The sequence below is a fragment of the Camelus ferus genome, chromosome 17, assembly GCF_009834535.1.
Source record: "Camelus ferus isolate YT-003-E chromosome 17, BCGSAC_Cfer_1.0, whole genome shotgun sequence".
In the NCBI taxonomy this organism is placed as follows: domain Eukaryota; kingdom Metazoa; phylum Chordata; class Mammalia; order Artiodactyla; family Camelidae; genus Camelus; species Camelus ferus.
The window spans coordinates 25,158,566-25,170,178 of record NC_045712.1 but is presented as its reverse complement, the minus strand read 5'-3'; the positions used below and the strand labels follow the sequence as shown (position 1 = coordinate 25,170,178).

The following is an 11,613-nucleotide window of genomic DNA, read 5'->3' as shown; positions in this document are numbered from 1 at the left end:
GGCGGGCAGCAGGTCCAGCGGTGCCAGCCGTCCCAGGGGCTGCACCGCCACCTGCTGAGCAGCAGGCGCAGTCCTGGGTCCTGAGCTGCGGGGCTCAAGCGGGGCCCGACGCGGCCAGCAGCGAGCGGGAAGGAGGGACATGGCAGGGGGATGCGCAGGTGAGCGCAGGCTCGTTGCTCCGCGGCGCGCCTGTCCTTCCCGCCAGGGAGTTGAGTGCCCGGGTAAACACCAGGCGCGCTGTGCGCGTATCCACCGAGAGACAAAGCCCGGGCGGGGCGGGGGCGCCGCCCGCGAAGCCGGGGCGGGGGCGCGGGGAGTGCAGATTAGCTCCCCCGGGCGCAGGCTGCCCCACCGCCTGGCAGCCCCCGAGCCCAGCCCGCGGACAGGTGGAGCGGGGGCGGGACGGCGGCCGGGCGGGTCCCCGCCCCCGGGGGTGGGGCCGGGCGGGGCGGGCGGGGCGGGGCCGCGCTATGCAAATGTCGCCCACGGGCGGCCAATTGCCGGCGCTCCCCGCGCGGCTCCGAGCGCCGGGTCCCGCCGGCGGCCGCGAGACCAGAGCCAGCAAGCGAGCGAGCGAACGCCCGCCGTCCGGCGAACCCCGAGCGCAGCCCAGCGCAGCCGCCCGGCCCCATTCCAGAGACCAGGGCGAGCACAGCGCCACTGGGCCGAGCCGAGCGCAGCGCCCCGAAGCCCAGCACGCGCCGTCGCCCGCGCCCCTCGCCGGGGAATGCGCCCTCGGCGCGCCGGCCAGGGGGCGCCCGCAGCCCACCCCGGGGGAGGCGGCCCCGAGCGCCCCTGAGCCTTCCCATGGCCCAGGATGGGGCCCAGGGACTCGGCTGCTGACGCACCCGAAGCCCAAGGAACCCGTTAAGCCGGGGCCGCGGCGCCGACCCCGGCTCAGACACAGCGGCGAGAGGGCGCGGGCAGGGCCATGGCCCCGGGGGGCCGCTAGAGCGAACTGGCCCAACCGGGAGCCGCTCTGCTGCCGCCGCAGCCGCCGCCGCCGCTCGGGAGCCCAGGCCCCGCCGCCGTGGAAGAGGTGAGTGCGGCGGGAACCGGGAGGGAGCGGGAAGGCGGCCGGACCACCCCGCCGTCCCTCTGGGACCCGCGGCGCTGCAACTCTGAGGAAGTGTCTGGGGCGCGGGGCTTGGAGAGCCAGGGGGCCTCCCGCGGACCAGTGTGGGCGCTGTACCTGTCTGGGCTGCCCGGACCCTCAACATTGAGGCGATGTAGGGATGAGTGAATGATGTGGCCTGCGGGGTCACCAGTGTGCAAAGCAACTTTTTTGCGAAACGTTCTGGGTCAGTGGGTGCTCCCGTATACCTCCACCGCCTTGTTCCTGGAGCAGGAGGCCTGATGCCCCTTCTGGCTCAGCTCTCCCACTAACGCCTCAGGCAGCTCTCCCTAGTAGGTATTCCTTCCCTGCCTCAGTGAGTGGATCTGGGATCGTCCAGTAGAAGGGAAGCGGTATATTGGCAGCCCTCACGTGGAGGGTCTCCAGGATCAGCAGGGCCAGAGGATAGCCAGCCCCAAGGCTTTTCTCCCAGCTCTGTGCCAGCCCCTGACCCCTGGCTGCTAGTTTGGGTTTGCTTTTCCCGCAGAGAGTCTTGCTTGGATTGGGGGCCCTGCTGTATGTGGGGTGTAGGTGAGCTGGGAGAGCCTACACTCAAGCCCCCCATCTGAGCAGACTGGGGCCCCAGTGGTGAAGTGGGCAGGGGACACTAGGAGCTTGTTGGGCTTGCCTAGAGCAGGTGAGACCAGAGAGTGTCAAGGTGGCCAAGGAATGAAGCAGGGCTGGCAGGAGGGGTCAGCTGGAGCTAGAGCTGGAGGCCTGTCTGGATAAATAACTTCTAATTCTTGAGATAACTGTGTTGTGAACATCAGCTCATGAACACCCGGGGTAGAGGGACTGAACTGGAGTCACTGGTGTATCCACCCTGGAGCTGGGTCAGATTGGGGATTCCTGTCTTCCTGAATTCATCCAGATTGTCTCCCAGAAGCCCTTGTCCTAGTTGCAGGGATAGGAAACTGCACCCAGAGGTTGGGAGGCTCATCCCAGCCCAGGTGGTTGGATGGAGCTGGGACCTTCCCCCAAGCTGCAGAGGGAGTGTGCCTAGACCCTTGGGGTAGGGTGTCCTGGAAGGTAAGGGCACTGGGCACGCCTACCTCTGCTGCTATCCCTCAGTTCTGAAGAAGCGAGGCCCAGAAGTGCGGGGGTTGGGGAGAGAAGGCCAGGAGCCCAGCCTCAGCCCCCTGCTGCTCTAGGCACATCTTAGGGGGAAGATGGAGCCAAGCCTAGGTGACCTTGACTGGAAAACCCTGACCATGAAAGGGTTTCAATCCCAGCTATACTGGGGTGTCTCTGCTTCTTAGTCCATGGGGTGTTGGGGGAGGGGGAAGCCAAGGAGCCAGGAAGGAGCTCTGGCCTGATGAGGGGAGTATCAGTGGAGCTAGGTGGGGGTGGGTGCTGTTAATAATTTCTTCACCGTGTTCCCCCGCAGCCCCTGCTCCTGCCTCCCTTCCATCCAGACAGTTCTCAGCTCAGAGGCACCAACCTTCTCTGAGGCAGGCTGTCCACTCCTGGCCTCCCCTCCAAGCCTGGGAAGTCTGGATCAGGCTGGACAATTCGACCTCCTAGCCCCCTGCCCCGCCCCCAGGTGCTTCCAGACCCCCTTGTCTGGCGGCCCCTTCCCTGCACCCCTTGCCAGCCCCAGCTCCTCGGTTCTTTGTTCGAACGTCTCTCCTCCGTCCCTCCCTCTCTCCTCCCTCTCTCCTCCTCCCTCCCGCCTGCCTCCCTCCCTTGCTCCCTCCCACCAGCCTTCTTTCCTTCCTTCTCCGCTCTCCTCCTGGTGGGCTCCCAGGTGGCGGTGGCTGTTCCCTCTCTGTCCACCCACCTGGGCTGGGCCACACTGGGGGCTTCTCTGGGGCTGAGGTTGAGTGGAATGCATCTAGGGGCTGGCAGAGGGGAAGCAACTGTGGAAATGTCCTTCCCTTTCCTCTTTCTGTCCTTCTCTTTCTCTTCTTTCTTCCCTCTCCAACTCTCCTTCCATCACCCACGCTGCCGCTGCCGAAGAGGGGACCTGGACTTGGGCCTGAGGCCCCAACAGATTTGAACATCCCCCATTCACCCCTTTAAAGGGCCAAAGCATTGTGGGAGGTCCCTGTAGCGGCCCAGTGAAGCAAGACCCTCCACCTTCCTGGACACCTTGGGGAACTCCACACTGTCTGTGGTGATCCTGACCTTGTCACCATGAAAATGGATGTAGGAGAAATGAGGTCACAGGGTAGGGGGGGAGGTTAGTCACCCTGAATCCCTTGTGATACAGGATCGAAGCTCTCCAAGGGACCCAGGCTGCATCTTGTCCTCCCCAAGCCAGGACAGTGTCTCCCAGCTTCCTTGAGCCCCACCCAACTAGCAGGTCAAGTTCTTGAGCAACTACATGCTTGTGAGAACATGTGCAGGCATGTAAATGTGGATGTGTGTGTATCCACAACTGTTAGTGGGGGCCTCCCAGGTGTACCCCAAGGGTAATGGTAGCTGCACAGCCCTTTCTCCCATCTGCCCCCCTCATCAGCGCTTGCCATTCGGTCAGCTGCAGCTTTGGGCCCCAGCAGACTCGGGGAGGGGGTGTTTCTGATTCCCCTCTTCCTCAGCCCGCCTCCCCAGGAGGGAGCATCTGTGATGGGGGATCTTGAAGGAACATGAGAGGTGTGTCAGGCACTCAGGAGAGGGTGTTCCACAGAGGGCACCACCTGGGGAATGGGCGAGGAGGCTTTAAGCTGCACTTCCTGTCTGACGAACTATCAATGCTTTGCCTGGCAGGAGAGGCAAGGGATCCAGGGAGGTGGGTCTAAGGAGGGCATCAGGGTCTGTCCAGTAGGGCCTGATGGTCAGATGTGAAGCCTGGGCCTTGCCTCAGTGTATGTTAGCCACTGCAGGGAATTAACAGGCCATAATACCTCTTACCCCCACCCCACCCCACCCCAAGCTCCTAGAAATGAGCCTGGGGTCCTGCCTCCCATGGGAGAAAGAAATAATCAGACAGATCTGGGGGAGGGGCTCACATTGTCATTCTTAGTGCCCCCATCCCCAGTGCATCTGGGTGGGGGGGTTGGGAAGTTGGCACTGGTTTTTGCCGGGAGGGAGCAATATGTTCTGACAACTGGTGCTGGGCTGCGTTTACCCAACAGCCAGCCTGCCTGGGGAGACAATATTTGAAAAACATTGTCTGGAGACTTGGGCCTGCTGGGGGTATGGGAGCTCTGCAGGGGACACTGAGGCTAGCTCAGACCCTGCCCCAGGCCTGCTGGCCATCCTAGCTTCCCTTCTTTGCTCTCTATAGGCAGAACTGGAAATTTTCATGGCAGGAAGTCCTTCTGTATGTCTGACCTGGATACCTCCTGCTGTGATTTCAGTAAAATATTTCAGCTGTTCTTTGCCTCTCTTTTTCTGGCTACTGTCTCTCTTCTACTCTAGGCTGTCTGCATGTGTCTCACTCATCCTCCACTCTTTCATGCCCCAACCCCAATAATCAGGGTCAGATTTCCCTATACTGGGGGGAGAGGTTTGGCTTGAGCTGGCAGGACTGGACCCATCTCTTCCCCTGTTCCTTGAGGTGGGAAAAGGAAGGAACAGCCCATGTTGATTCAGGGAGGATGCAAGGGAGAGAGCCTGTTGGGAGCTGGAGAGGGTTGTAAGATAGTCTGCTTGACCTGTGAATGGAATTCAGGGTGCTGTGGTGGGGGGAGGGTTTGAGTCTCCAGTGGCTTCTGATAGCCCTGGTGACCCCAGGCTGCACCTAGTTGCTTGGTCTTCAGGCCTATTGGCAGGGACAAGAAAGTATATGAAGTTTGCATACTGGGGCATTCATGGCCCCAGGCTGAAGATGTGAGCAAGGAGACGTCCATCACCCTATATGTTCAGATAGGGAAACTGAGCTACCTTGGGCAGAATTACACAAGGGAAATGTTGGTAGGGCTGGACACCCCCATCTGCCTCACACATTCCAATCTTGGTTCCCCCTCCCAGGTGTCTAGACGGCCGCCTGCTTCCTGGGCCCTAGGCCCCTCCCACAATGCCTGTCGCTGGTCTCCTCCTCTGGGCTTCCCTACTGACTGGGGCCTGGCCAGCCACCCCAACCCAGGACCACCTCCTGGCCATGCCCCGGGTCCGGCTTTCCTTCAAAGGTAAGAGGCTGCCTTGTTGTCCCCTAGTGTCCTCCTCTGTCCAGAGCACTTGGCCCTGTTGCACAGGAGAGAGAGGAGAGGTCAAAGCAAAACCATGACAAATTGTACGCCACATGGGTCACCCTTGGTATGTGTGGAGGGGACAGGGAGGTGATGACTTGCTGGGAAAGGCTGGAGACTGGACTACATAGACATTTAGAGAAGGGTTCTGAGTCTGGGTCCCTAGAGTCAGAATGTGAAGTCTCTGGGCGAGGGTCCGAAGACCATCTCCCTCTGTGTGAGATGTCACACCTTTCAAATTTGTGTTTGCAGAAGCCCTTCCTTGCTGCTGGTTTTGCCCTGGGCAGTCCCTTGGATGGAGGGTTAGACAGTTGTGCAGACACTGAGGCCTCAGGAACCTGGAGGAGCAGGACCTGCTCTTGATTCCTGGGTGCTTGAGGAACCTTCCTTTGGGTCTCCAGTGGGAGGGGTTCCCAGGAATTGGGGAGGGAGCTGCTGGCTGTGACTGGAGGGTAGGCCACGTGGTGAGTTCGAGGAGTGCACGTGGTGTTGTGACAGGCCTGAAATCCTCAGTGAGCACTTTGCCTGAAGTCACTGGAAGGTTTTAATGATGAGTTGAGGTCTGCAGAATGAGAGGCTGGTCCCCCAGCTCCATCACCTTTGCAGCTAACCCACTAGGCAGGTGAACATGCATGGCACATGTACCCAGGCGTACAGATGGCTCACTCACCAGTCTCTTCCTCAAAGATGTGCATGATCCAAAGAGTCTACCCTCTGCCTGGGATAAGGGGCAGAGGCCATGCTGGGGCCTGGGGAACCTGGGGTCGCTGCTGACTTCTCAGCCTTGGCCCTCCTCTGGCCCAGGGTCACTTTGTCCAGCTGCCTACCCTGGGTGGGGCTGACAGCCCTGACTGGCTAGATTTCTGGGCACACTTACTAGGGTTGAAAGAGTGGGCTGACCTTTCCTTCCTCGCACTTGGCTGAGGCCCAGCTGCCACCTCACTGTGTTCCCATGTCTCCCAGTAGAGCCCCTGTCCTGGCTTCATCCCACCCCTGCAACTTGATGGTGGAGGGGAGTGAATTTCTGAGGATGTACCTGAAAGGAGTCCTGCACAGGGCCTGAGAAATGGGCAGAATTGATCGGTTTGCGTTGTAGGAAAACAACCCCTCTCCTAGGCCTGGGAAGGTGAGATATTTATTCTGCTGATACATCTACCCTTCCCTGGTGGAATGCCTCAGAGCAGATTAATAAATACTGAAAGGGACCTGATCCCCCTCTCACCCCTTTCCCAGCCCAGGGTGCTGGCAGGGGGAGTAGGGCATCCCCTCCCTACACAGAAGGGAGAGGTGGCTTGGTCTCCACACCCCTGGGACTCTGGAGCTCAAACATCCACTCTGGGTATTATTTTTGTCATCTCCCTGGAGACCCATGAGAAGAAGCAGGAGGAATGAGACATAGGGAGGTCCTCTGTACACTCATTTTAAACCTTCTTGGACCTGCCAGGGGCAATGGGGCAAAGGCTTTTGTTCCTGTTTTCCAGAGGGAGAAACTGAGGCTCAGGCAAGGGCAGGGCCAAGGTCAGGCACGAGGCAGAGGCGAGGCCAGAAATAGAACCCTGGAGTCCTGGCCTTGCTGACGCCTGACGCCCACATCGGTCAGGTCGATTCCCTCTCAATTAGCTCTGAAGCCGACACCCGCAGTGACTAAAAGCCCAGCTCGCTGGCAGCCAGCCTGTGGTGCTGACTGTTGTGGCTGCCTGGGGTGGGGCTGTAGGCTGCTTGGGGCCACCCCATCCCTGGGCCTCTGTGCCTTGGCAAACGCAGGTTTCCCTGCCCTGAATGACCATTCCTGTTTCCTACTTGATCTCCTGTCCTAATTTTCTGCTGAGATGTCACTTAGTTTAGCAGATACTCAAGCATCTACTGTGTGCCAGGCCCTGTGCTGAGTACTGGGGACTCTGCAGTGAACAAGATGCAGGAATGCTCACAGTCAAACTGGCTGAAAAGACAGTGGACACCCAGTTGGTCCATGCCACCTGGGATTTACTGTACCCCAGGCTCCATGCACCCCCCGGGCTGGATGTTCAGCCAGATCATGCGTACGTCGTGGCTCTCAGGGAGGAGTAGGGCCCCAGAGAGTGTTGGTGGCATTGAGAATGGAGACCAACACCTACAGAACCTGAGTCCTGGCCTGGCTGTGGCCAGGGCTGTGGGGAGCTTCTCCCGGGTATATATGAGGGGCACAGAGAGGGCACTCTTAAGAGCAAGGGTGGTCACTCCTACTCCATGCCTCAGTTTCTCCATCTGTGCCTTAGATGAATATAGCCACTGGCATACCTCAGGGACTCAGCCTAGGCATATCCCCTCCCCTGGCTGGGTCCCTCCACAGCTGGGAGGTGCTAGTTCCAGCCTGGTCAGGCCAGACCCTCCAAGCCGGAGGTGCTGGTATGAGGGGCCATGCTGCTCAGGGAAGATAAGGGAACAAAGGCAGGAACTGGGCCAGGCTTGGGCTTGCTGCCTGCCTATCCTCCTGGGCACCCCAGCCAGACCTAAAGCCAAGAGGGTGTAAGGAAGGGGCCTAGGGTTCAGTCAGGGTTGGGGGCTCCTATGGCCCATCTCCTGAGCTTCCATCAGCAGCATAGCCAAGGTCAGGCAGACATGAGTGGTCAAGTGGGGAAGATTTCCAGGAGCAGGAGAGGTAGTTTTTGAGAGCTCGTGGATGCTTAGGACTAGAGAGCCTGGCCAGCAGGACCCTCTGTCTTCCTACCATCTTTGCCTGTGCCTGGAGTCCCCTTAACCTCAGAATCACTGGCCAAGTCTGGGAGAAAAAAAACTCCCTTCCCTCTTCCTGAGACGGTTCAAGCCCTGGGGTACCACCTCCTGATGCAGCAGGGAGGTGTGACGGCCCTGCCAGTTCCTTTGTTCAGCTTGGGGAATGTTTACTTTTTCCCAGGAAGCCACCCCCACAATACATTGCTGCTGCCTGGGCTGGCTTTGGCCAGGACTTGGGGCCAAGAGGTGTTTGGTGCGGGAAAGGGGTTTTGTGTTGACATGAGGTGGCTGGGCTATGGGGAAACTGAGGCAGGAGTAGGGAGATGGAGTGGAAGGTCACCTCACCTGGGGAGGTCAGGAAAGATGAAAATAATAGAAGTAACAGTAGGTACCCACGATGATAACCAAGTGGTAGTCCCTCCAAGGCCTGGTAGGTGGGAGGAGTGCCCCCTGGGTTTCCTGTGAGGAAAAGGACCCAGAGGCTTCCTGGGTCACTCAGGCTCGACCTGATGTCTCAGTATGTCTCAGGACTGAGAGTAGAGGGCAGGTTGGGGGATGCAGGCACAGCCTTCTCCCATGGGCTAGGGCTAGGGTTCCAGGACCCTGCAGTGCCACCTTTAGCCTGCCCAGCCTCATTTTCCAAGGAGAGGGCTGGGTTAGAACTGGCAGGCGTCTTGTGCCCTCTGCCACTGAAGATTAGCCTTTGGGTTTGCTTATGTCCTATAAATCCAGCCCTCCATCACCCCAGCCCCACCACTGATCAGAGACCCCTAGGAAGCTCTCTCTTTTCGGAGAAGGAAAACCAAGGTCCAGGAGAGAAGAGGGCTCCTATGTCCAGAGTAGCCCTGGGGGTCAACCTTCTCAGACTCAGGGCACATCTGGCTTGCTCTGTGGGAACAATGTTCTGCAGGTGGAGAGTTAAGAGGTGGGTGTTGATCACTCCCCACCAACCCGCCTCAGCCCAGCCTTTGAGCCTCTGGGGCTAATGGCCCAGCACAGTGCCACCTCCTACATCATTTGCATGTGGCATCAGAGACCCAGAGTCACCAGGTCTCCTTATTAGGAAATGAGGAGATTGGAGGTTAGGAGGGGTCACAGTCCGTTTACTTCACTGAAGGGGGAGTGAGTACTTGGTGAATATGGATTGAAATGTAAGTGTCATTAACAAACCTCAACTTAGCAGGCTTGACTGCACTGTGGGAGTGGGGCTGGGGAGCTTGGGGACCCGCCCTTGCCCTCCAGGGGCTCCCTGGCCAGCCACACAGGCTTGGAACTTCAGAGGCCAGAGAGGGCACCAGGGAGCTGGGTAGGGGTCAGGTGGCTTTGACAGCTACAGTGGACTTAGAGCTAGCCAACTGGGGAAGGGTGGGTATTCCAGGATGAGCCTGAAGAGGGAGGAAGGAAGATGCAAAGTATGAACTTGAGTCCAGATCCCTGTGTTTGGGATCTCAGTTCTCCTGGAAATGAGAGCTGCCTCACTTCTGAAAGGGGACTTGGAAGTGACCACTTCGAGAATTGGGAGGTCCTCAGGGCTGGCTGGCTGCCCCTCAGCTGGCCAGGGATCAGCTCTTCGAGAGAGCAGGGCAGGTCCTTATGCTTGCCGAGAACCTGGGTCAGCCAGATCAGGGCCAGAGGCCTTCTGCTGTGGTCCTTCCAGGTCCAGCCAAGCTTCAGATGGGACCGCCACTGACTGGGCCTCCGCAGCACAGGCCTTGTCTCGGGTTCCCTGGCATGATGCCCACCCCTCCCTCCCTGGCTCCAGCTTCCTTTGGCACTGAGTGAGGAGCTGGTGCATGCTCAAGGAGTAAATCATGTTCCTTGGCAGCCCCCGCTGCTTCGTAATCGTAAAGAATTTAAAGAGAAACCGCCAAGATAAAAATCTCATCCTGGCCCATAAAGGCATCTTTCACCCTGTGGCTTGCAAGGCAACGGCCTCAGAGTGGGCTCTTGGCTGTCTGCACCTGTGTATGTGCACCTCCAACCCTGTGACCCCTCCAGAGGTGGTAGAGGCCCAGAGGGTGTCTTCAGAGCTGTGGTCACCTGGCTCCTGACTCATGGGAGACCTCTAACTCCTCCCCCAGGGCAGGGAATAGGGTGCTTAAATTTGATAGAATGCAGAGGTGGTGCTGGTGGTGATTGAGAAGGCAGACCCTGAAAGCAGACAGACCCCTATTCTACCCTCGTCAGCTGTGTGACCTTGGACAAGTGGCTTAAGCTCTCCCACCCCTGGCTTCCCTGTGTAAGGTGGGGATGACAGTGGCCCCTTGGAAGCAGCATCCTGAGGGCCCAAGCTGCCTTGCTTGCATCCTGGCTGTGGGTAGACCTTGCATAGTGAAGTCCCTCTGTGTCCCTGCTGCCTCACCCGGAAAAAGGGGGTAAGAATGGTGCTGACCTCATTATGGTTTGGGGAGGATTAACTTTGTGAATACAGTTATGGCCCCAGCAAAGGAAGTCTCAGAGGGTGAGAGTGGCAGACAGGTGAGGGCTGATTCTGGGGTCCCCAAGGAGTCTTCAGTGCCTCACCTCTCCCTCTAGATTTCTAACCTTTGGAGAGGCAGATGGTGTTTGGAAAAGACTGCAAGAGGGCCCCTGAGGATTCCTACATGGGCATCTGGGCCGGCTTCATGGAGGAGGCTACATCTCAAATGGGGGAAGGGAGATGGCAGGAGAGGGAAGAGCAAGAGCAGAGATGGGGTGTGTGTGGTGCAACATTTGGGGAAAGGGCAAGATACTAGATAGAGTCTTGCTCTCAGTTCTAGGATATAGAGTTTGCACATTTTCCTTGTGGTTTTTAAGCTCTCTTTTTCATGGCAGAGGTACCAGATAATATTGGGCAAAATCCAATGACAGAGATGCACTCATGGAGGGGATACCTTGGAAGGAGCTCCCCACTAGATGAACACCCCAGGCTGGCTGGTGCTCATGAGCAGCTGTAATGACCACCGCCACCACCCCCATGCCCCTTGAGCACTGTTCTGGCTCCTGCAGCTTGTCCTAGGGCTAACCAGGCCTGGGTTGTTCACTTGGGGTTCTTCATGGCAAGGTTGAGAGCATGTTTTCCTGGCCTGGCCTGGCGCTGTCCTGGGAATCTGAGCTCCGCCTCAAGGGAGTCCTTGGAGCTTTGGAGAAGCAGAGAAGATTTTTGCTGCATTTTTCTTAGAAATAGCAAGAGGGCTCTTGCCAGAGGCCTGGATGCCAGAAGGCTCCAGTCTCAATCCAAAGCCCAGCTCACGTGGGTGCCTGAGCTTGGCAGACCTACAGGCCCCACCCCCCCAACCCTTTCCTGGGCTCTGAGCAGTCCCAGGGAGAAGGCAGAGGCCTCCTGGGCTCCAGACCCTGACCACTGATCCTGACCCAGCAAAGAATGGGGTCTGGGCGGTGGCTGCTGGCCTAGGGTCCAGGAGGCCAGCCCGTGGCAGAGCGAGGTCTTGGCTGGGCTGACGTGATGTTCTCACTGGGGCTGCCTCTCTGCTACATGTCTGCAGGGCAGGGACAGCCCCCAAGCAACAGGCTCCTCCAGGGACCCGGAAACCTTTGGGATGTAAGGCCTTAGCTCCAGTCCCCCCTTCCCCCACTTCTTCCTTCCTTCCTCCCCCTGGAACCCCCTTGCCTCCACCTCCTCCCATCACCATCGTGACCCTTCCTTGGCTTCCT

The 11,613-nt window shown here is 58.7% G+C and overlaps 1 protein-coding gene across 3 annotated transcripts in view; it reads left to right on the top strand.

Annotated features, from left to right (window-relative positions):
* The first annotated feature begins 504 nt into the window (after window positions 1–504).
* Window positions 505–11,613, top strand: part of SEMA3F (semaphorin 3F) — a 28,263-nt gene continuing 17,154 nt past the window's right edge. Inside the window, exons 1-2 of one of the 3 annotated variants that reach the window (XM_032458449.1) lie at window positions 505–1,039; window positions 5,030–5,187. In XM_032458449.1, the coding sequence (XP_032314340.1) occupies window positions 5,076–5,187 (112 nt within the window). In that variant the 5' untranslated portion in view covers window positions 505–1,039; window positions 5,030–5,075. The remainder of the gene's footprint in view (window positions 1,040–5,029; window positions 5,188–11,613) is intronic. The other 2 variants (XM_032458446.1, XM_032458447.1) reach the window with 2 other exon arrangements.